The 24,556-nt window shown below is 30.5% G+C and overlaps 2 protein-coding genes across 8 annotated transcripts in view; one reads left to right on the forward strand and one right to left on the reverse strand.

Moving 5' to 3' along the window:
* The window catches only part of Sirt2 (Sirtuin 2), a 60,618-nt gene extending 47,781 nt beyond the window's left edge, over window positions 1-12,837 (forward strand). For all 5 annotated transcript variants that reach the window (XM_076489593.1, XM_076489596.1, XM_076489594.1 and 2 more), the window contains 8 exons: window positions 2,021-2,150; window positions 2,679-2,738; window positions 5,603-5,658; window positions 6,082-6,158; window positions 6,395-6,446; window positions 8,588-8,646; window positions 9,301-9,367; window positions 11,807-12,837. In XM_076489593.1, the coding sequence (XP_076345708.1) occupies window positions 2,021-2,150; window positions 2,679-2,738; window positions 5,603-5,658; window positions 6,082-6,158; window positions 6,395-6,446; window positions 8,588-8,646; window positions 9,301-9,367; window positions 11,807-11,869 (564 nt within the window). In that variant the 3' untranslated portion in view covers window positions 11,870-12,837. The remainder of the gene's footprint in view (window positions 1-2,020; window positions 2,151-2,678; window positions 2,739-5,602; window positions 5,659-6,081; window positions 6,159-6,394; window positions 6,447-8,587; window positions 8,647-9,300; window positions 9,368-11,806) is intronic.
* A 6,312-nt stretch (window positions 12,838-19,149) lies between these two features.
* Window positions 19,150-24,556, reverse strand: part of LOC143244609 (microtubule-associated protein 1 light chain 3 gamma-like) — a 46,900-nt gene continuing 41,493 nt past the window's right edge. For all 3 annotated transcript variants that reach the window (XM_076489598.1, XM_076489599.1, XM_076489600.1), the window contains exon 5: window positions 19,150-19,968. The gene's annotated coding sequence lies outside the window, so the exon portion shown is untranslated. The remainder of the gene's footprint in view (window positions 19,969-24,556) is intronic.

Consider the following 24,556-nt stretch of genomic DNA (forward strand, 5'->3'; position numbering starts at 1 on the left):
TGTCGAAGTTTGGGAGTCCTTACCACTTTCCAGATCCAAGCTTCCAGGAGAGTGGTCCTTGGAAGAATCCTCCTGAATGGTTTAATGAAATAAAAAGTCATTACATAAATACCACTCAGTGCTGATTATGGCAATGGTTTTCTGCTGGTGTAGATTATATCCTCCACTATAAAGCATATGAAATCCTCAAATTGCAGCTCGCCCCTTAGATTGGGCTCCCTATCCTATTCCTATGATTCTCATTCTATCTTCATGTGAACGTCTGTTCCCAGGAGCATAGATTTAGGATGTAGTTGACTAGCTTAGTGCTGTCTGTCATATTCTAGCCATTCTATGCTTGGGGGCACTTCCATCGTTTTTTCCCACACCATTTGGATGTGTTCCAATTTTCTTCACCCGTTTACACCACATCTTTCACTGATGGGCTAAGAGTATACCTGCTTCAGACATGGTGTAGTCTTTCTCATCAGATCTTCGAATATGATTCTTTCTTGTCCCAAGGTGTATGTCCTTGGGACACTTTCAAAGGATGTTTCTTTTCTTCTCTCTCACTGATCCCTCAACCTATTCAATGTGGAATTCTAGCTATTTATGTGAGAAGATGTAATATACTGTTCCAGAAATTATATTTTTCCTATACTGAAAATGTATTCCTGATAGGTACTTACCTCTCTCACACTTCTCACCCTTCCTCCCCACTATAAACTCGGTGTTTCCGTTTTCTGTCAAACTTTGAAGTAATAGTCTGTAAGAATTGAATAGAGAGAGTCATGCACATAACAAAAATATTTGGCACTCTCATTAGTGGAGGGTTGTTGCTTGATAATGTGCATGAGAGGCACATTGGAATAAGTCACTTCCAATGTAGGGGAGGCAAAAGCCTTGTAGTGTGCATGAATTTTATTTTGCATATAGATGTCAGCACTGAACATATATAACTGTTTATGTGAGTAGAAGTGTAACTACCTTTTTAGTATAGGAAAATTATAACATTTGTTTTTCACCCACCTCACCACAGAAGATGGGATTCCTATAATGACTGCAATTATGAAATGTGGCATTATTATGGCTTATTCAAGTTCAGATAGTGCATAAACAATAAATTATTTGGAAAGTGGGAAAGTGGAGAATAATGGATAAGTTGATACGTGCTCTGCATTGTGTCGAGGACATTCGCAATATTAGTCACATTTCTTGACAACATTAAACCAACTCAACAGGAAAAGGCTTTTTAAATTTCACATATTATGTTTGAAATTGTTTTGATTGTAAAACATGCAAAAGTCTACATTTAAGTTAACTTGTTACTCAGTTTTTTACATATGCTGTATAAACTCTACAACTACTTTGAAATAAGATTGTCTTGCTGTACATCCTCAGATAATCCACCTTCAGTAATTTGGGATGCTACAGTATTATTTTTTCTTTGTCTTATTTACCTATATTGTTGTTTACATTTTATATATTTGTTTGACAATGTTCATAGTTATCAAAGTAAAAATTATTTTTTTTACTTTGTGTAACATTAAAACCATTTAATTCAAGAGGTGGATAAAAATAAATTGAATTAAAGCTTCAATTAGTTGGTGCTATTGCATTATTCATTTAGTTTGTGTGTGTGCATATTAATATTTTTTAAAGCCAATTTTCTAATAGTGCTAGATTAGTGAACATTTTATTGTTGTAACATAAAATGGGTCTAGGTGTTTTTGAGTATGGTGGAGATAGGGTGGTTATATATTGAGCAATTATAAGAAACAGTAATGTTTATAAATTTAGAAGTGTAGTGTACAAGTAATTGTAGCTATACAATGAAACATTTCTTTTTAAGCAAAGACCATTCTACTTTGTTGGTTGTTTTAAGTTTTGCTGAAAAAAAAATTCATGTGTATATCTTATTTCTTCATTCCACTTTAAAGTAATTTTATTTAGGTATTAGTACATTTTTTAGTTCTTGATTGTTTTTTACATGCTTGCTTCAAGACTAGTTAGTCTAAATTATATAGATTTCTTTTTTCAGAATGTAGATACACTAGAAATTCTGGCAGGACTTCCAGCTGACAAAGTTGTGGATGCTCATGGGACGTTCCATACATCTCACTGTATTAACCCATCTTGTAGGAAGCTGTACACCTTGGAATGGATGAGAGGTCTGTTTTCTTTTATACTTCAAAATATTGTAAGTCAGCCTGTAGGAAGTTATATGCTTTGGACTGGATAAGATATTAATATTTTCTGGTTTACATTTTTTGCTATAAACATTTGTTGTTGTCTTCTCCCTCATCTTAATTTTACCTAGTTTTACTTACTTTAGTCTTTGATTAAATACTTTCTTAGTGTTAGCTGCAAACCATGCACAGAAATATGCATACAGTATCAAAATGATTAGAACTAATAGTATTAAAAAGAATATTTTGTTTCCATCTATTATATGTTTTAAGAATTCACCAATAAATTGTAAAGGAATTTGTTATTGGTCTACATTCAGAATAAACCTAGTCAAAGTTTTTTGGTAACCCAGTACTACGATGTATTTGTGATATTCAAAATAATATTTATTTAGATGATTAGAAGTTTAAGCTTCTGAATTCTAGATAATGATGTTAGACTTAGTTTAAAGTGAACAGAAACATGTTTACATTTTAGTAGAGTGACAGTGATATGGTTTTTTTTTATAGAAAAAATATTTTCTGATGAAGTCCCAAGTTGTACTGAATGCCAGGATACAGTAAAACCAGGTTAGAGTTTCTCACTCAGTGAAACATATTGTAAATAGATTTCTGTTGTTGAAATTATATGCATTTTTTAGGGTCTTGAGTCGACAAATGATTATTTTGTAGCTGACAGTTTTCTGGATTATTTATTGAACTATTTGATGTAATAAGAGTTTTCTACAAAAAATTATTTTTTTATAAATTAACCATGAAATGATTTTCAACTATTAGTAAAAATTATAATTGCCAATGTAAGCTGTTTTAAAATCAGCTTAATCAGGGAAGTAGTGTTGTTACAGTTTGATTTAATACCAGAGTAGTACTGTTAAAGTTTCACTTTGTATTGGCGATTTAATGCTCTTTAACTTAATTTTATATCAGACAAATAATGCAGTTACAGCATCCTTTAACTTCAGAATAGTGCTGTTACAGCCTTATTATACATCAAGGTATTGCTATTTTAGCTGCATTTTACATCAAAGAAGTAGTGCCTTTACATTTTCATTTTATGTCACAAAAGAAAAATTGTTACAGCTACATTTTACATCAGAGTTATGTTGTTACAACTTCATTTTACACCAGAATGGTGGTGTTACAGCTACATTTGATACCAGAGAAGTAGCACTATTACAGTTACATTTTGCCTCAAAGAACCAGTGCTGTTGCAGCTGAATTTGACATCAGAAAACTAGTGATGTTAAAGCTTTATTATACAGCACACAAATTGTGCTATTAGTGTCATTTTTGTATCAGAGTAGTGGTGTGACAACTTCATTTACATTGGAGTTGTAGTGCTTTTACAGTGTATTTTTACATCAGAGTAGTGCTGTGATAACGTTATTTCATATCCAAATATTGCTGTTAGAGATTCAGTCTACATCAGAGAAATAGAGCTATTACAGCTGTATTGTACTTCAGACTAATGCTGTTACAGCTTTATTTACATTAGAGTAGTAATGCTTTTGCAGTTTCATTTTATACCAGGGAAATAGTGCTATTACAGCTTCATTTTATATCAGAGTATTGCTATTATAGCTTTACTTATGTTAGATAATCAGTACTGTTATTACTATATTTTAGAATAGAGAATAGAATATTTCAGTTATGTTTATTACAAACCAGTTTTAGGGAGATTAGAAAAGTGGTTCCACACAACAGATAATGCAAGCCATTGCTGTTAAGATATTATGAATCCTTGTACAAAAGCTATAATCAGTGATGTTCATAAAATGTACTGATAAAACTATTAATTTGAAGGGTAGAATTTGTGGGTTAGGCTATAAAAGGTTAATCAAATATATATATCTTAAATTTTGATTGAGGATCAGTATAATAAAAAAAATAAATACATGTGTAAATATGTAGCATTATGAAACTTAGTTACTTAAACTAAACATTTGTATTTTCGTGTTAGAATATGTAGTCACTCTAGCACAAAAAAGCATAATTTATATTTATCTCCTAATGTTTTTATGATAGCTGCGAGGTTGGTCAGGTGACAGACCCAACTTACTTAGAGTATAGAAAATAACATATGATATGAAGTCTAACTGAAAACAAACATTTGAAATGTATTTAGGAGGTTTTAGAGATTATGCGAATAATACGTTTGATATTTTTGGGATCAAGAATAGTTTTTAATCATAACATGAAGTCACTTTGCACTTGGACAAGTAACATAAATGATTCTATTTTCACAAACATATCTTTAGCAAAAATATTACTTTAAAAAATTTGATTTTTTTGTATACAAAATATTTATGATACTACTTAAAAGTGAAACCAAATTTTGTGAAGATACATGTTGCATAAAAACTTATAGTGCAAATACTTAACGTATGCAAATGCGTAGATGAACTCGTGTATGTTAAACTGATCTCATAGCAAAAGGATTGATAAAACTACATATAAGGTAAACAGTAAAGTGTAGTAATGACATTTATAATTGTGTACAGATTATGAAACATTTTTGATCATTCATTGTTATGACAGTTTTACAAGTAAAACAAAGAAACTTAAAATTGAAGAATAAATCTATAGTAAAGAAAGAAGTAGCTAAAAAGTGTTTATAGCAGACTAGGAAATGAACTAAAGCTAAATTATTGCAATGCAAAGTAAATGTAATGTTGTAATGAAAGCAAACTTATCTGATATTTGCAGAAACATATGAATGCATGTTCACAAAGTGATAAGCCATATAGTTTTGAACAAACTGTGTATAAGTATTTTAGACCTAGATAAGTCAAGAAAGCCCATAGGAATTGTATTTAGTGTAATGTTAATTTTTTTAGGAAATTACATGAGGTTTAAGGAATCTTTGTAAGAAATCTCTTGGAAGTAAAACAAACTGAAGTAGAAATTACATGATGGCAACTAAATTTCGCCATTGTGTAGCATAATCATTGCATTAAAAAGTTTGACTACGGAAAAATTACCTAAGGATATCCTGAATGAAAAAGTCAGTATGATATCTGGACTCCTCAGGCAAAGACCCTTCTGATGATATGAGATCTGTAACATTTAATTGATAAATTTGCAAGAAAGTTGCAAACAGACAAATGGAAGCATATTTATATAGATTAGGAATTTGAAACTAATTTAACTTATAAAATATTTTGATTTTACAGAACTGAGCTTTATGAATTTAGATAAATATCTTTTAGTAATTGGAATATTACACAACTGCGTTATGCTAAAAACATTGTGAATAAGGGAATTTCTGAGATGATAGTGTTTATTTTAAATTTTCTATTGATATTTGCATAAGACAGGTTCCAAATTAATAGCAAATAATGTTTATAGCAACTTTTATTAAGCAATGATGTAATATTTTGTGTTTTACTTACAACTTTAAAAATACTTAGCTTTCTAGTGTGATTCTTTTTCAGATATTGTATTCTTTGGTGAGCGTTTGCCTGAACGTTTCTTTGTCAGTGCAGAGGAGGTGTGTTTATTTCTTGACTGCTTGTGATCTATCATTTTATTATATTTATTATGAAAGTAAAAAATTCTAATAAAAGGATATTTGTCATATGGTTTTTCTTTCTAATAGAGAAGACAATTGTTTACAAGTGAAAATTAGATTTATTTCAAAATCTTTTTTTGTGTGTGTTTTGAGTTCAGTGAACAAAATGATGAAAGTATATTTTGTAGTTTTATAAATGTTATATGGATTTAAATGCATGTAGGCTAATTATAACAGTCTAAGTACATAAATGAAGTTGATTGCTGTAAAGTTTAAACTGCTATTTCTGTTAATAAAGTGTTTTTTTATCATGTAGTTTGGGGGTTAGCAGTTTATTCAGTATTTTTTAGTCTATTGCCAGTTCTGTTTTAATATAATCTGTAACTGTTTTGTTTCTGGTAGGATTTCCCTATATGTGACTTGTTGATAATTATTGGAACTTCCTTAAGTGTTCAGCCTTTTGCAGGTTTAGTTGACAAGTAAGTAAAGACAACTACTTATTATTTTAGGTGTAAAATATTCAAGGATAATATTTGATAATATCTGTATTTAGAGGACTTTCTGTTCTTGCAACATTTGATAGAACACTTATGTATTTCATTGTTGTATTGTGTGTACAATATGATTTTTAAATTGAATATGTTTCAGTCAGTGACATAAATATTTGAACTGCTGTGGCAGAGGTTTTTGTATTCTGTATATGATTTCATTTTAGCGCACCTGCTAAAACTCCAAGGTTCTTAATTAATAAAGAAAAGGTTGGTCAGGTATGTTAAAAATTCTTATTCTTTAGAAATCATAAATACTGTAGTGTCCTTGAAACTGATATACTAGTAATTAATTCTTAGGTTTAAAGTGTGTTTACTGGTATTCTATAGTTGCCATAACATCATGTCACTAGTTCTTCTCTAAGAAGACACTTTAACTTTTTTTTTTGTTAAGTTCAGTATTTGAAGACTATGAACTCAAACCCTGTGGTGATAGGGTGGAGGGCCACATTGTGTTGTTTTTTGACTTGTATTCAAAGTTCTATTGAATTACTTATTATTTTATGAATTTATCTCTCTAAGTTTGGTATCAAATGGTAGATTATAATTTAAATTTGATATTATACATGATTTAATTACTTAATTTGAAAGTAAATATTAAACACATTTAAACATTGATTTTTGTTTGTCACATGGTATGTTGAATGCAGCAGTGGTTCAAATTAGGTGTTTATGAGGTCAGAATGTAGAGATTATAGTTTTGTATGAATTAGTAACTCAAATTACTATTATTGACAAGCTAGATTATAAAAGAAAAACCTTTTATCTTTTCTATTTGCTGAGCTATTATTATATTTAGTGAATCAAACACAGCAGATCCCACTCACCTTTTTCTGTTTTTGGAAAAGGTCTCTTATATATACATTTACTTCTATATATAACATTTGAATAACCAATAAGAAGTTCAGGGTGTTCTTTTAGAGATTTTTTAAAACCATTTTCAGATACAAAGGCATCCTCTCAAATCTTTATATTGATAAGTTGAGCTTTAGCCTGTTTAAGATTTCATATTTTTTGAGAAACAAATACAGCTTAGTTATTAAACTTGATAAATGATAATGGAATTCTCTGGTATCGATGAAGTAATTTATTTTTTGGAAATTCAGATATATATGTACATAAAAAGCTTAAAGAACATATTTTATATTACATCCTCCACCTGTGAAATTTCTTAAGGCTTGAAAAGCTTTTACAAGCAGCAACCCAGGTACAAAGGTTGTAACTAGAAGAGATAATTGTTTATTTTATTTTTATTTACTGTTCTGCATTTTAAGAAAAATAATATTTCACAAATATCAGTTAGCAAAAACACAACCAAGAAAGGTCACTTTGTACAAATTAAAGGTCAGTTTTATATTATAGGACAGGTAAAATGAGTGTACGTGTGACACGTAATTGCAATTTCTGTATTGTTAGCCAGACGTGGCTGAAAGGTCAATATAATAAAAATAAATCAATATAGATGTATAATGTTAAGAGATTTAAGCTATTTAGTCTAAATATTTATTTTCATTTTATAACCTTTAGGCATTCTAGAACAAGAAAGCTATAAGTTATATTCATTTCTTAATTTTATGTGGTGTTTATGAGTTCAGTCAATTGGAGATTCATTAGTTAAAATAACATGAAATACAAAGTTTTTCATTAAGGAAAGTTTGATAAAACGATCTGGACATTATAAGAATTTTGCATGTGAAATTTGAAAAACTTCTGGTGCTTTAAAGTATTTTTAATCTTAAAATGAAAAAATTACTTTGCATGTTGAATAGGCAACATGGGAAAATAAAAATGTATGAGATAAAGATTGCTTAACATAATTAAAATATCTGATATTTTGCAAATGAAAGCCTTGTAATGTTTACTGATAACATTATTTGCCAAATTTCATGAACATATGTTTACTAATTTAAAAGTAATAGCATGAAAATTATAACAAGCACAAAAAGGTTGAGGTCTGAGATTGTCCCAGGGACAGATTCCAAGCTGAAAGGGTTAAATAAAAAATACTAAGTATATGTTAATCATTGTAACACTGGTCTCTAAACATGTAGACTTGTTTACCAAATTTCATAATTTACAGTATATAGTTAGGAGTTAACTGGTGTCAAAGTACTTTCAGTGAGATTCACTTGTGGGTTTGTTTTTTGGTAGTTTATTGTGATGTTATTTTAATGAAATACGAGGTTATGAAAGTATTTGTGTATATGCCTTGTTAAATTTATTGTATGTGTGTATATATGTTACTTGGAACTAATACTTTTCTGTAAACCTTGTTTGCAAACATATATTAGTAGATTTCGCTAAAACCTGTATTTGTACATCAATAATCATTAAATGAGAAGCAACTTAATTTGTTTCAGTCAATGTATCCAATAGTGCTAGGCCCTGGACTACAGTTTGATTCAGAAGCAAACTACAGGTAGGTTTGTGTGCAATATAAAATGCAGTAAGAAGCTTTGTTATTCAATTCTATGTGAATTTTGGGTAGAGCAAAAGGAGAAATTAGTTTATAATGAAAAATAAAATATTACTAAGTTTTAAACAAAAAAATTTAAAAACCTAATGGTGTTAAATAGTGTAATAAAACAATTATTTAGAACCTTTTTAAAATCTTAAAAATATTTTAGATCTTCAGTTTTTGGACTCTAATATAAAAATATGTGACATTGTTTAGTGTAATTACAAGATGTATGTAACTATATATTATTAACATTAAAAGGTTAACCTGAAAATGACCTAAGAAGGTTGAAACATTGTTCTCTGCTTTATTTTGTTAACAGTGTTAATATCCATACCAGCCATCCTGAGATGCATATACCCTGACTCTCACATTGGTATTAAACTGTTAAAAAATACAGATATCCTCATTATTACCCAGTAATGTGTCTATAAACTATTCCCACAATACAAATTGAAAGGTAATAGTTGGTCTTTTACATGTTTCTGGATTTTATTTGGGACTAATAATGTTAGTTCTTGTTTCAGAATGTAACTTTCCTGTATAGAGTTTAATTATAATTTAGTGTCTTAAGGCTATAGTTTCTGTTTAAGTTCTGGTTTTCTTTTATTGTAGAGATGTCATGTGGGAGGGTTTATGTGATGATGGCTGTCAAGCTTTAGCAGATGCTTTAGGTTGGGGTGTAAGTATTCTTGTACAATAATTTTTGGCCGAAAAGTTGTGTTGTGTGAGCATTTTAAAACCCAATGTGCAATCCCATATTGCAGAATTAATATTTACTATGATTCCAAATTTACTTTGTGTTATCTTAATGAAATTTGGCAAGCTTTTAGTTATCTTAAATTTTGTTGCTCACAAAAATTCAATTTTGTTAATAAGTTATGAACTATGAAAAATATTAATAGAAATATTAAGATGAGATAGAGAGTTAGCATCTGTTTATTTGAACTGTGTAATACAAGTTACTGAAAAAAATGTCCTTCTGCCATATAACATATATATAGAATTATTAGTTGTTCAAATAGTTTTTATATTGGTTTATTTTGTTCTATATTATTCTAGTAGAAACAAATAATAAAATACTTATTATATGTGTTGCCTAGGCAGACAAGGGTTTTGAGATGTGTAGTTAAGTCTGTGATAAGATTAACATAATGTAAAATCTGAAATGCTTTTATGGTCAGGGATGTGAAATGAATATGAATAAAATGGCACAAACAGTAAGCTTGATAGAGCAACTTGGGTCTTGTTGCAGAAATCTTGTTTGTGATTCAGAAATATATTTGAGATTGTGATTTTTACAGTCTTTTTTACTGCATTACAACATTTATGAGGCAATAAGCATATGTTCTTTGGTACTTTGGACATTCTACTAACTGAGTTGTGAATATGCCTATCATTAGGCTACTATGCCGACCTACACAAAAACACTCCAAAGTTTTGATGAATTTGGACAAATCTTATGATTCATAGTATTCTATTCAAATGCTTGAATTTCTTTTAATACACAGATTGTACATGTCTTTGTGTAGCTGTTAATCCTATGTCAATGTGTCGATCACCACTGCAGCATGTCATACTTTAGGAAGTAACGGCCAGTATTTAATTAAAGAATTTTGTGATAAATTTGTATTAATAAATTTGACATCAGAACATAGTTTATAGTTTAAAATTTTATATTAGCAAAGTTAAGTTAAATTCTTATATTACCTAGGTTTTAATGTTTTGTTTTCAAAAATAAATATTTAAGAAAATGCTCAGTCTTCACTGGTGTTATCACATGACATACATGCACTCACAGTTATCTTGTTTAGTCAAATGTACAATTTTAACAACCTAACTTTTTCCATTTGCTGAGGTATCAGTATATTTTTCTAACTGGTGGTGGAAGCCCCACATATATATCCTTAACTAACAAATTAATTTTCAAACCATGAAGCACATGTTTATAACAAAACAAAAGAAAAGTTTACTAATTCAAGCTTAGAACTATCATTTTGAATTTTGTGGTAGTAGATGGTAGTCACTTGGAAATGGAAATGATTGATGTGTGTCTATAATGCATATTTGAAAGGTATGTGTGTTTTTCTTTGGACAACAAATGCAGAAAACAGAACTATGTCTATTTGACTCTGTATAGTACTCTGATGTACAAGAATCAGTGAATATGTTCTTTCTTGAAAGCTAATAAATCACAGTGAGAAGTAGACTGCCTATTTGGTATAAGCCAGGCAATTAAACCATAGAATTAAAACAGATTTGAAGTGGTTACAATTGAAATTGTGAATATTGTTAGTTTTTTAATGTAGCAACAAATAATGAATTCAAATAAGAAAAATGGTATTATCCATTTTATTTCATAATTTAAATTTTAATGTATGCTATATGCTAGTGCTTTCACTACAGTTAGTATTATGGTTGAGAAAGTAACAAAAAAATATCAAGTTTTACTTAAAAAAATTACATATTAACTAAGGAGATTCTATATATTTTACAAATTAAATATGAAAGGTGTAAGATAAAAAGAAGTATCTTTATTCTTACCATAAAAATCACCCTTGACTGTTACTGTTCTTTAACAGGTTTTGAAATTCACAGATAAATCCAAAGTGTAAATTATTTATTTGAAATTGTTATGTGTAAAAAAGCTTTTAATGTTGACTAAAAACGTCGAATTGTTCAAAGATACTTTCAATAAGTTCATAGGTCTAGTGTATAAAATATGATTTTGAAGTTTGTGTAAGTGACTGACTTGTGAATGGAGGAGTGATAGCTGAAGAATAACAAAATTTATGTTTAAAGTTTATACCATAAAGCATATGTGAAATCACTAAAACTAATTTGTTATGCATTTTATTCTGAAATAAGAAATATATTTCTAAAAAATTGTTTCTCTTATAAGATGATTATTTTATAAAGAAAAAACATTAGCTCTTAAATCACATTTTTTCTCTTACAAAATTCCTTGTATTTATTTTATAAATTTTGTTATTATTAACTATTGTAGATTACTAAATAAATTCAGTAATTTGATTCTTTGACAATCTTGAGTGATATTTGTAGTGCTGCAACTAAACATGATATTGTGGAAAATTAAAAGCTAACTTTCCATAAATTTCAGGAAGAACTGAAGAAGCTGGTGAAAGACGAACATGCTCGTATTGATCGAGAGAGAGAACAGTGAGAAAGAAGAATTCTTTTTCAGTCTTGTAATAAGGGGATAATTTATGATTGAGTATAATTTGTGGTATAAAAGTATGTATTTATGTGCTATTATTTTAACAACTGTAGTCCTTGATGCTTGGCGAGGTTAGTTTATTGGTTCTTGGTACATTAAAAACTTGGATAACTAATGTTATATTTTGCAGTAAAATTCAAAGTAAAAAGTTTTATGGTAATGCATATGTATATGAAATTATTCTGATAGTGGATCAGTTGTAAAGAAATTTTCCCCATTTGTGTTTCTTATGTTTTAACACCACATACTGTAGTAACTTGAAATATCATTGTTTATATTTATGGTGTTAAAAATAATGTACAAGAAACTATTGTATTAGGTTAAGGAATAATTCGTGAGCGTTTTTAAATAATTTCCTTCAAGCATTACATGCAAGACTATACAATACTTCAATGCATGAACACATTACACCCAAAACATTTATTATGATACTTTATTCATGTAATACCTAGGTATATAGTATGCATTGTTTTAAACGAAATTGCAAGAAATTAAATGCGAAAAGCAGATGGTGTCGAAAATGCTCGATTTTGTCCACTTGACATTCCATTTAATGAGCTTAAAATGAAAGCAAAAATTAAAGACATGAAAATCAAACACACCATCTATTAGAGCAAAAAATTACCTACCAAATGACATGAAATATTGTGCGAAAGCGTTTCATTTATGAATATATTTTTTTAACTTGAAAAAACGCTCACGAATTATTCCTCAACCCAATACTTTTTTAAAATAAGTAAGCTCTAAGTGTCAAGTCAGTACTGGCTTTGCTATACTTGGCTTGGGTTACTAGGTTTTAAACATATTGAAATTTTGGACAACTGCAATGTACATGCAGTTTATATCAAGTAAAAACTTTTTTATATTTAGCTGCAAGAAAAATGAAATCAATCTAATAAATTGTGTGCAATAAATTTGCTTGTCAGTGTTGTTTTTGTGTGTGTACAAGTTTAGTCGGTCCAAAGACTAAACTACTGTATTGTTAATAAACTGTGCAATATCAATATGAAACAGATTAGGTGATACATTGAAAAAACACAATAATCTCATCTTTCATAATAAAATTACTAGGGCTACAATTTAAGTCTGAATTAATAGTTAAGAATTTTTTTTAAAAAGTGAAAATCAAGGTAAAGCAGGGTTCAAACATGTTACTTTACCCATTGGACAACTTCTTTAGTCTAATAACTTGTGTTTTGAATGCTATGAATGTTAGTTTTCACTTCATTATTTAAAATCTTTAAGATTGAAGTGGTTAGCACTTTAAAAAGCATATAAGCTTATTTTTTGCTTTCTAACAATATTTGTCCTCTTCAGTTACAGAAGTTTTGGTTTACATAAGGAAAGAAGTCTGTCTTGTTGCCCTTTTTAACGTACATTTATGGTTAGTTATCCAGAAAGGTTGGTTTAATAGGATTTTAATTTTTCTTCCAACTGAATGATTAGTTTAATAGAACTTTCAGCATAACTGCTGGTTGAGTTGAAGTTTATACCAGCTGAATGGGTAGTGTAGTTAGAATTATTTCCATGAACTGCTGGTTTAGAAGATACTTTTAGCCAATCTGCACAATATATATTGTAATCCACAAATTTTTGCATTCATTTTTATTATTATACATTTATTTCTTTGTGCATTAATCAATTTTATGTTGTTAACAAGAAACTGGTTATAACAACATATTAAGAATATTTGTTGTAGCAGTTGGTTGGAGATACTGTGATCAGTATTTTAACTTTAGTATATGAAATATAAAATTACTAACATGTTAATGTCAAACCAACTTTAATTTTTTATATGTGGAAATAGCTGGTACAGTTTCAATGACACAAGCAGAATTGTAAAAGTTAATTACAGTATCAGCAATAACACGTTAAAAGAGGGGATTTGTAAGCTTATGCAAAGATACGATGACCACTAGTGTTTAGTTGGATAATCAGTACATATAAACATTTAGTGAAGTTCTTATAACAGAATCAAATGCAATTGAAGCAATGATTTATAGTTCAACTCAGAATCAAAATTAACATATTTTTACAATTACACTATATTTATTTTCTATACAAGAATCATTACTGATGCCTGGTCAGGTGTTTAGAGTACTGAACTCGAAATTGGAGGATCAGGGATTCAAATCCTCATAACACCAAACATGCTCTCCCTTTCAGTAGTAAGGGTGCCCTAATGTGACAGCCAGTTCCACTATTTGTTGGTAAAAGAGTAGCCCACGAGTTGGCAGTGGGTGGTGATGACTATCTGCCTTCCTCCTAGTCTTGCACTGCTAAATTAAGGATGGTTAACACAGATATCCTTCGTGTAGCTTTGCACGAAATTCAAAACAAAAAAACAGTAATTATGAATGATTTTGAAAAGAGGAGAACAATACAACGCAAAGTTCTTATGTTTTTCCTATCCCTGTAAGCCTACAAGAATCACAGTATTGAAGTTTTAGTGTATCAAGTTTACGTAAAAATCTTGCTACTACGAAAATCCAAATTTTATTCATAAATTTACTGAAACCAAATATTTCTCAGAGAATCAAATATTTTACTTAGTGTAATGTGAAAACACAAACTGCTGTGTTGTCTCTCTTCCAGTCACCTCCAAACAGTGGAAGATGCCAGGTTGGCAGTAACACTAGGAATGCTGGTATTGCTTGGATTTCTAATTGAAATGGTATTTTAAATATCTCCTCAACAGCTCATCAGAATTTTACAATACTATACATTGTTTCCTTTTATAACAGTATCTACGTAATGACTGAGCCACAGGTTCTGGGAATGTGTGTAAACCTCACAGTAAAAATTTGGATTTCTGTTCTCTCTTCTGCTTTTTTTATTACCTGATAATTCAAAACCAAACACAATGTTGTCAACCAGTTTCATTGATGTGGCATAGTTACAAATGGAGTATTGTAACTGTTTTTATAAATAGTAGTAATTTAAAAAAATATCATAACTCTTGTGTTATTTTAAGGGGCTTATGTACAGGTTGAAACCAGAATTACCAGCCAGAGATGTCTTGTGCAATAAATATTATCAGTAACAGAATCCCAACTATCTCAAAATTAAAACAGGGTAAATTTATCTTCGTAACTTCGACAGCATTACCACAATGTACGTCTCTGAAAATTTCTCTAAATTCAGTACAAGAATGATGTCAAAAGTACAGAACAAATATAAAAAAAAAACGTACCTTCAATGCAGTTTTATTATTTACTTTGTAAATTATTTCACTGAAGTGTAAAAGGTTGCAACTGTTGCACGACTATAAACAAGTTGAAGTATTTATTATTATTCTAATTCCAGTACATCGTAGTGAACTCTCGTTTACGTTGAACCCTAGCCTCCTTCCAAATCGGTTTCTGTGTGACTGAAAAGCTAGGTGTAATTTAGTGTCCATTTGGGTTTAAGTACACGAAGTGTGCAATAATATCATTTTAAGTCTATCTTTTGTCTCCCACAAATTACTGTTCACCAAGAGGTATTTCGTTTAATATAAGAATAAATAAAAAAACAACTAAAATTGCAAATTGTAGGCCTGTTTGTTTCTGTTGTTTCTGCAACTTCCAGCGTGAAGTATTTTTGCACGAAATTCTAAATAAACCACAAAAAATAATTTTGGGAAACAGTACCTGGATATTTACTGTTATGAAGTAACATTGTTCAATGCGATTGTTTTCGAACATATGTCTATTGAAATCAAATTGATTTCACTTCGTTAACATTAAGTTAGGATTTCAAAAGTAATATCGATGTTTGCTTAAACATATTTGTACTGTTAGGCTTACACTGACGCTGAACGGCTTATGTTTTTGATCGTATATTAACAAAGTAATTTTAATTCAGGGACGAAAACGTTGATCATTCTTTCATTTAATTTAGTTTCTAGCAGTAATTAACGTTCTTAATGTCTAGATCGGTGGTTTCCACATGTGTTGCGACATAAAGTCACCAAACGAAGAATAATTATGAACAATAAAAGAACGTTGCATGTGGCAGCAGAGTTGTGCATGTTAAGTGTATTAGGATGTCGTAAATGAGAAATGTACCGACTTGTGCACTTCTGCAATATCTTTAATTTGTATGTTTCGCAATTTCCGACTGATATTACACAGGTTATTTGCAGATAGCTGTCTCTAATTTTGAACTGATAGACTAGAGGGCAGGAAACTAGTGAAAAGCACTCGCCGCTGATACTCTATGAACGCAGAAATAGTGCAGTAGTGATATCGACTTATCTTGATATTAGGACATTTTTTAAAGATTTATGTCTATGTTGCTCAATGTCGCAATTTTATGGTATACATTTATAATTGTGAAGATTAATTAATGTTTCAACCTAAAGATGTAGATATATTTGTGAAGACCAGGCGTTCAGTCGTGAACCAATATTTTCGCTGTTAGGAGTATCACAGTGTGTTTGACTGGAGTAAATCGAGCTTTGTGTATGATAGAATGATTCATGTCTTAATATTCTATCTAAAAAGTAGAGTGGAGAATAACATTTTTCTGTGCTTTTGGAAAATTATATTGTTTTTACAAGAAGGAAATGTTTAAATCTTATTGTAAGCATTTGATGTGAAATACTTATATATAATCACTTGTATTTGCTCTTTAAAGAAATGTGCCCAGATTTAAAATACGCATGCGCGTATCACTTTATGAATACTCATATCTGCACATTCAGATGTTTGCCTTCATTAAAATTTAGTATTTACTTAATTTTTGTATGTGAAAAAGTAGTTAGTGGCATTCAAAAAGTATTTTGAAAGCTGTAGAATTATTTTAACTTTCCTTAGTACTACGGTATATAAAAAGAACCATCTTCATTCATTCGTGAGCCACATTAATTTTTTATAATTTAATCGCAATTACAAATTATTGAAAAAATTGTAATTTGGAGTTCTGGGGTTGACGAAGTTAACTTTAAGTGTGCGATATGCTAATTTGACATGAAAATTACCCGAGATGTAAAATTAGAAAACATTTAATTTTCAATCACAATGAATTAATCTGAAATACTAGAGAATCTTAAAATTGAGAAACTTCGAAAACTAGTGCGCAAATCTTTGTAATTTTATGCATTTGAGTACTTAACTTTCAGAAGGACGACCAGCCAACTTGTAATTTTTAACTAAACATACTTCAGTGTGTGTAATTTAATCGGAGAATGAGCTTTAATCAATTTTCTTTTAAGTATAGTTTTAAAATTTTGTAACAACTCGTAAACATGCGCGTGCGCGACAACATACCTATATACAAAGTTTTAATGAAGGTAAACTTGTTTGAATATGCATAAATATCTGAATGTGTGTTCACAGGATGAACAGCATACGGATTCGAACAAACTGCGCATGTGTATTTTAGACCTAATTTTTTTTTAATAGAAAAAAAATACAGGAAGTGGTTTTAAACTTTCATATCAAATGCTTGCAATGAGCTTAAAACACTCTTTTCACTTGTAAAATGAAATTTTTCGATATAAAAAATGCAATTCTATTAGACAACCGAACTTAAGACTTTACAACCTGTAATTCTATTTCGTGCAGTGGACAGCAGATATCCCCATGCAGATATGAAAACGCAATTCTGCTGCACACAAGCTAGCCGATTGGATTTCTTCAGTTCTTTCGAAATTTGTTACAAACTTGAATTTTTTTTTCTTTACGTGATATATAATTAATCCGACAAAGGCTCAACAAGGCTTACTCTTCGCTGTAAATTGGCTAAGTTCGGTACCTGCCTAGGCTTACATGAATACTTCTACCGATTTATGCAAGAGTATAACAATTTGCTCACCCCCTTAAACCTTGCATCATCATGGTCAAATATTGTTGAAAGATTAGTTCTAACAATAGCGGAAGTTGCGACATCTTTATGTAATCCCCTGAATGCGATCTCGTCGATTGGTAGCGTTATATTGAAAAAACTTTTCTTAAACTACATCTCGTAACGTCGCAAAGATACTTTAGAGTCACATTTCCAAGCTTGGAGGGCGGTCACTATAAATGGCAATGAGGTAACAATTTCTCCAAAACTAATGACTTATCCTTGAAAGAGAGATTGTAAAATTAATTTTATGGCTGGAGATTAATAAGCAACTCGCATGAGCGTTTTGTTTTTTAATTACTTGTTTTCACATTAAGTTTGTTAATATTTTTTCTTGCCATCAGTATATCAGAAGAGGGTCTGAACTGTCGCTGTAAGAATGTCTGTAGGACAAGATTGGAAGGGTCTCCGAAATTCCCCCTGCCCCAACCTACGCACATTTTCCTTCAGCGGTAGTGTAAAGAAAACAATCTTAACACAATATTGTCAACCTAAGTAACCGACAGCAAAAAAATGTCAATTAGTAAAATTGTTGTAAGTTATGCACGTGTTCAGTAATTTTGAGAGGTTACCTTATCCTCATTTAAAAAAGTTATGACAAACATCGGTTTTCAATTGTTCGATATAGGAAGGAAAAGATTTCATTCAGTGAACAAAATGAAATCTGATAGACGGCAACGAAGCATCGTAAGTGGTGGTACAGACTTATTCTAAAAAAAAGTTGTGTGCATAGTCTAAACTAATATTCGGTAAATATAAAAAATACGATATCTTACACTTATGTTTTCTAACTAATCCTCCTTGTCTTAAAAAACAGATGTTGTATGATACAAAGTAAATCGTCTACAATTTTTCTAGAGATTAAAAGAAAACTATTCTCAGCGAAAATAGGTAAAAAATAGTAACGCAGAATGAAATCACGGAACGCCCTTTTAAAAATTGGGGTTATACGTTTGCGATATTTAAATAATGTGCGTTCTGCGAAGGGGAATAGCTGGGTACATACACCAATATAGGTAAATACTGTTGTAGCAGTCTTTGAGAAAAATTTGGGAGAACTATTTTTTATAATAAGATCGTTGTGGACGGTTGTTTTTTCCTAAAATTAATGTTAATTCGACTACTTTTTATCCTAGTTTTAAATTGCTTCTCTACCAAAATTGAGAAGTTACATTAACTCCTGTTTGACTAAAGATTAGAACGATTTCTTCGGTACAACGTAATAAAGAACATTACAAACTCCAGGTTTTTACCAGCCGGAGATAAGAAGTGATTAGAATGTTTTGAAAACTACAAGGTCTAAAACTGAAGGTGAAGATTGGCCTCTCGATACAAAGAAAATAAGCTGATAAAAATGTTGTTGTCAAGAGAAGAAAAACAAACCAATCACAACAATACAAACAAGACTGAATATTGGTACTTTAATTATTGAGGAAATACCACAGCGATCAAACACATGACTATCAATCACTACAAGCGACATTCTCAAAAACAACTTACTCAAAAATTAGATCGAGTTACGAATATGGCATCACTGAATACAACAGAATTATTATCGATTTCCAACTCGGTTTGTCCTTGTGGATATTCTGTTAAATATAAAAGGGAAAAAGCGGGTAAAGTTTATATCAAAAAATGCTTTTCTAGATATTGTCAACCTTTGAAACGTCGTGTTAAAACTTCTTTACTTCAGACAGCATTTTAGTGACTCGCGTAATACGAGTAAAATTAACATTAAACAAAAGATCTTGTGAATACTTATTATAATCGTTTATCTATAACAAACACTTACTACAAACATTTTTCAATAATTGAATTATTCGTTAATACATAAACATCCTTATATCCTGTGTATATTTCCCAAACTTTGATGTAAATAAATTTATTAATTTTGCGATATTTTAATTTTTAAGCGTAGCTTCCATTACATAACTAAACAAACTAGCGTATGAAATAAATGGAAAGAGACAATTATGAAACAAACACTTCAGAATTAAATTAGAAAAAATAATCACAAATGCGCATTGTCAATTACAACAATACAGCTACTTTTTGAAATATATTTTGTAAGATTTTAGTGTTGGTATTCATAGTATGAAGTACATTACTACAGTCACCCAAGGTTGACTTTCAGCCAGTCCAGTTTTTTTCAATCGCTTACGTTCGTGGTTTTAACATCCTTCAGATTTCAGAAAAGATTTCATTGACCAGGAAACCTAGTTTTCAAAAAATACATGTTTAAACTAAGTTTAACGTTTATGTGTCCTATACTATAATTTAATTTCACTTGGTATAATTTTTGATTATAATTAGTAATCAAGTTTTTCATTGCTTAACACATGACACGTGCCATGAGTGGTAGGGTTAAATAGTTACTCGGTGCATTACTCTGAAGCCAGGGGAAATAAAAAAGACCCAACCATCAGAAAATTTCTGCTACATTGTATTTAAACATAAAAACCTTGAATGACAACTTATGGGTTTCTTTTATGGCGTTCTTTTGCTTTTTTCTTGTTTTTCATCCTGACATGGGAATTAGCATAAAGTCCAAATCGTTGTTTTACAAACAGGAGAATTTAACATAAATCCCGAACAATTGGCTCAAAATAAATTGGCAAGTCTTTAAAAGCGTGGCAAACACAGTTTACTTGTTTCTGAAAGATATTCAAAAATTGAGAAGAGTCCGAATAATTTCGTAATAAAGTTATACTTGGATTCACAAACAAAAACGACTCTTGGACTGAAACAAACACTAAAGAAGGAAGTTTCAAAAATATTTTTGAGCAGTTACGTTGAGATAAATATTTTGAAGAACTGGGAGTAATGACAAAAAGTTAATTCCATAGTGGCTTACTAAAGGGGATGCGAGAGAGGCTGTTTACCCCAGGTGGCAGCCAGGAGGGGGTGCCATCGGGAGAGTTGAAATACCAATACAAGGTTTCAAATCAAACGAAAAATTCGCCAAAGTAAGAAAAAAATTAAATGTTCAAACTATTGCAAACAGCTTAATTTCTACTATTTTTTTTTTTTATTGGTAATACAAATTTACTAAAGAAAAATTGAATATTTTGTAAAAGTTGCATTGCAAAACAAACGTTTGTTTAGCACAGTCAGTTGGCTGTAACTGACATTAAGTCTTGTTCACTTTCTCTTTTATGAGCTACCTTTCGCTCTAGTGTAAAGTCCTGGAAGAACTTAATCTCACAAAAGTATTTGCAAATATTTGGAATCAACTTTGAAAAGTACACTGTGAAGCTCCAAGCTCTAAAACTGTTTATTAAAGATCAGCGCAATGAAATTGTGGAGAGGGCCATTCATTATGCAACTACAAAGTGTGAGGAAATGAACATTTATATGGAGAGTATAGATGGCAAAGGATGGTGGTCTCACACATTGCAAGAAGTAAAAAGATCTATGTTTGAATGTCTTGATCGCTTTCAAAAATTGAAGATTGATCCATTGCTTTAAAACTAAATTGACAATTTTCGCTGTTATTCAGCCAAACACTTTGGTTTGTTGCAACAGAATAACTTTGGAACTATATTTCAAATTTCACTTAGAATTTCAATGAATTCTCTGATGAAGAGTGTAACAATTGGATGACTTCGGAGGAATTTGGAAGCTGCCATAATCAGCATTGAAGAAGCAAAGGAATGGACAACATTGCAGTTTCTGGAGTTTATTGTGAAATGGAATTTTCATGAATCTCTGCTAAGCTTGTCACTACGTTTGAGATTCTTTGACTGTTTACTGCGTCATGTGAAAGAAGTTTTTCTTTTTTCAAAGAGTCGCTCGACCATGAGTCAGATAAGTCTAACAAATCTGGCTTTACATTCAGCTTAACATGAATATGCAAAGGTGATTTTTGATGAGGTCATTGACCAACTTTCAGAAATTAAGGCTCGAAAGCAGAGATTGAATTCTTTCTATTTGTCTTTGAAGAATAGGCTGAGCGTTGATATTAGATTTACTGTTTTTTTTGTATACAAAATAAAATGCGGTATTACCTATTCACTCAATTTTTAATGCCCTGCATTTTCCTTATTTTCAATTTGCATATTACAGTATTGTACTCTTTAAAAATCTACTTGCAGAAATATCTGTGTTTAGAGCTTAAAATTTACAGGGGAGAGATGTTAAAGGAAGGTTCCGTCCCTGGAGCCAAATACTTTAGATACGCCCTTGTAACGTCACACTTTAAATATATGCATATGGAAACTTAAATTTTATGAGAACATACTTTAGCTCAAATTTAACCAACACGATCAGTATATATGGAGTTTTACTTGTAAATCGTCCGATACTTTATAAGCAAGCTATTACATAATCCAATTTCAAATGCCGCGAATTATGACAATCAATACAAATAGTGTATTGTAAACCTAAAAATGCAAATATTTCATGTCAGACAAAATCTGATTTAACGAAATAGAGGACAATTTTATTAACTCGTTACCTCAGTATGATTTATGTGCTATATTACCATGGGTATCGAAACCAGATTTTTAGTGTTAACAGACTTACTGTTAAGACCACTGGGGGAACAGTTGGAATAATTCAGATTATATGATGAAGTTACTTATCCTATACGTAATCGCCCGACTATGCTGATAACATAAGCTCAGGAACCTCAGTTAATGATTCCTGCAATTCGTTAGCTCCAAAACGGTAGCATATCCTACTACAATTACACAATAATCAGTAATCTTTTCTGTTCGTCGACTCGGAAAAGTTACATAATTACGCTACAAATTTCATCTACGATTACTTAAAGCAACAACTCGCTAGTGAACCTTTACAGTATTAGTTCAGTCAAAATGATTCATTAATGGGTTTTAGATGAATATGTACAGAAATAATTCAGTTAAAGATGGTTTGCTAATAAGTTGTCGATGAACTTCTACAGTGATAATATAGTAAGATGTTGCGAGTTTTCATTGACTTATTTTGTTTGGTTTAAGTTACAATAAACTTTAACAGAATAATGTTAACTAATTATGCATCAATTTAGTGTTTCGAGAGCTAGTCTACTTCTGTCAACTGTAACAGTAATCATGGTAAAAGAAGAAATAGAATAGTAAAAGTCCTGATGCATAATACATTTGAATGAAAAAAAGTCAATGAATTTTATTACATGAAATTATTCATAACCTTAATATCGACGTTAATAGAATTTTCCTTTTTTGAAAAAAGTATTTTGATCACGAAGTTATAAAAAGGTACATTTCATGCGGTAAAATAAACAAAATAAAAAAAAGAATAACTTACTATGCAATTAATTTCCAAAATTTTCACAAGACAATGCAATTTTACTACAAATTACTACAACCACAGGTAAAGAAACCCAGTTTTTAACGGTGAGTTCGCAGACGTACTCAGCTGTGCCACTAGGGGCAAGAAATAAAAATCGAAAGTTGTAAAATTCGCTAGTAGAAATTAATGTATTTTGGTTGTTTTTCATTTAATGTTGAATTAATAACGAAGAAACCTTTCTAAATGCACGCGACTTTTGTCCTTGATCTTGACGATTACGTTCTTTTATCTCACACAAGTTATCATTCCTCATCGCACAGCATTGTCTAGACCATGTTGTAGGGGCACTCCAAGTCACATCCATTGTAACTGGTATCTGCAGGCCCTGTTATACAGATTCTTTAGATACAACTCATTATAGCTGGTATCTCGAAATCTCCGCTGTATAAACACTTCAGGTCACACTCACTGCACTAGTATATCGAGATTCTCGTGTGTAGGCTCTCTAAGTCACTTGCACTCATTGTAACTGGTATATTATCTCGATGTTATGTAGCTGAAAATAACCGCACTCGAAAGCATGTTAAGTCTAGGCACTTACCACAGAACTAAGATTTCATTTCCCTTGACCAATAAAGGTACATTTCTTGATGACGGGAAACCCACTTCAAGTAAAAATCTGTCTTAAGATGGCTGGTATGGGTATTCAAACTTAACTTTGTTAACCTGGAGATGATTAAGAAGGTCGAACCGTTGTTCTCTACTATATTTTAATAAAAGTTTTAATACCCATACAAGCTGTCGAGATACAAAAGTACACTTCATTAGACTGTGCGTTACGGTATCCGAGAACGTTCCGCCCAAAGTGTAATTTATAATCTTAAAGGAAAACAAGTAAATATAATACGAATTTATAACATCTTGATTACGAAAAGTAAAAAATCACAGCAACAAAATATACACAACACATCACTTTCATGAAAATCGGGAATCTGTTAGTCCATTATCTATTCTGAAATTAGATTTTCATTTAATCTGAAATGGAACAAAAATAGTCTCATGTATTGGATTAAATAAAACTTTTGCACATAGATTATTATTTACAATAACCGTTATTGTAAATTGTGTTATTGTTTGTATATTAAAATATATTTGTATTAAGAAAAAAACTATCAATCTTCTTGGCAAGTATCAAATTAGATACACATCGAGATTTATGTAAATTATAATCTTGATTTAGAAGTTCTCTCAGTTTCAGACTATTTCAAATTGTAATACGTAACAATTATCAATTCTGATTATTTATTGTTTTCTGCAGTGTATTTCTAAATAGACAGCCGGGGTGTTTTAGGTTACAGCATAGCCCCAACAACAGTTCCAATAAGTCCCATATATCCCAAAATGCCACATACTTGAAACAGTCCGACTAAATCAATTTTCCTCGTTTCGAACTCTTGGGTAAAATCACCTAATATTTCTAGATATAAATGTTTCAATTGCAACAAAGCTTAAGGATACGAAAGGCCACTTTCAAATTTTAAGAGCTTAACT

This window comes from Tachypleus tridentatus, chromosome 2 (genome assembly GCF_004210375.1).
Source record: "Tachypleus tridentatus isolate NWPU-2018 chromosome 2, ASM421037v1, whole genome shotgun sequence".
NCBI classification, from domain to species: domain Eukaryota; kingdom Metazoa; phylum Arthropoda; class Merostomata; order Xiphosura; family Limulidae; genus Tachypleus; species Tachypleus tridentatus.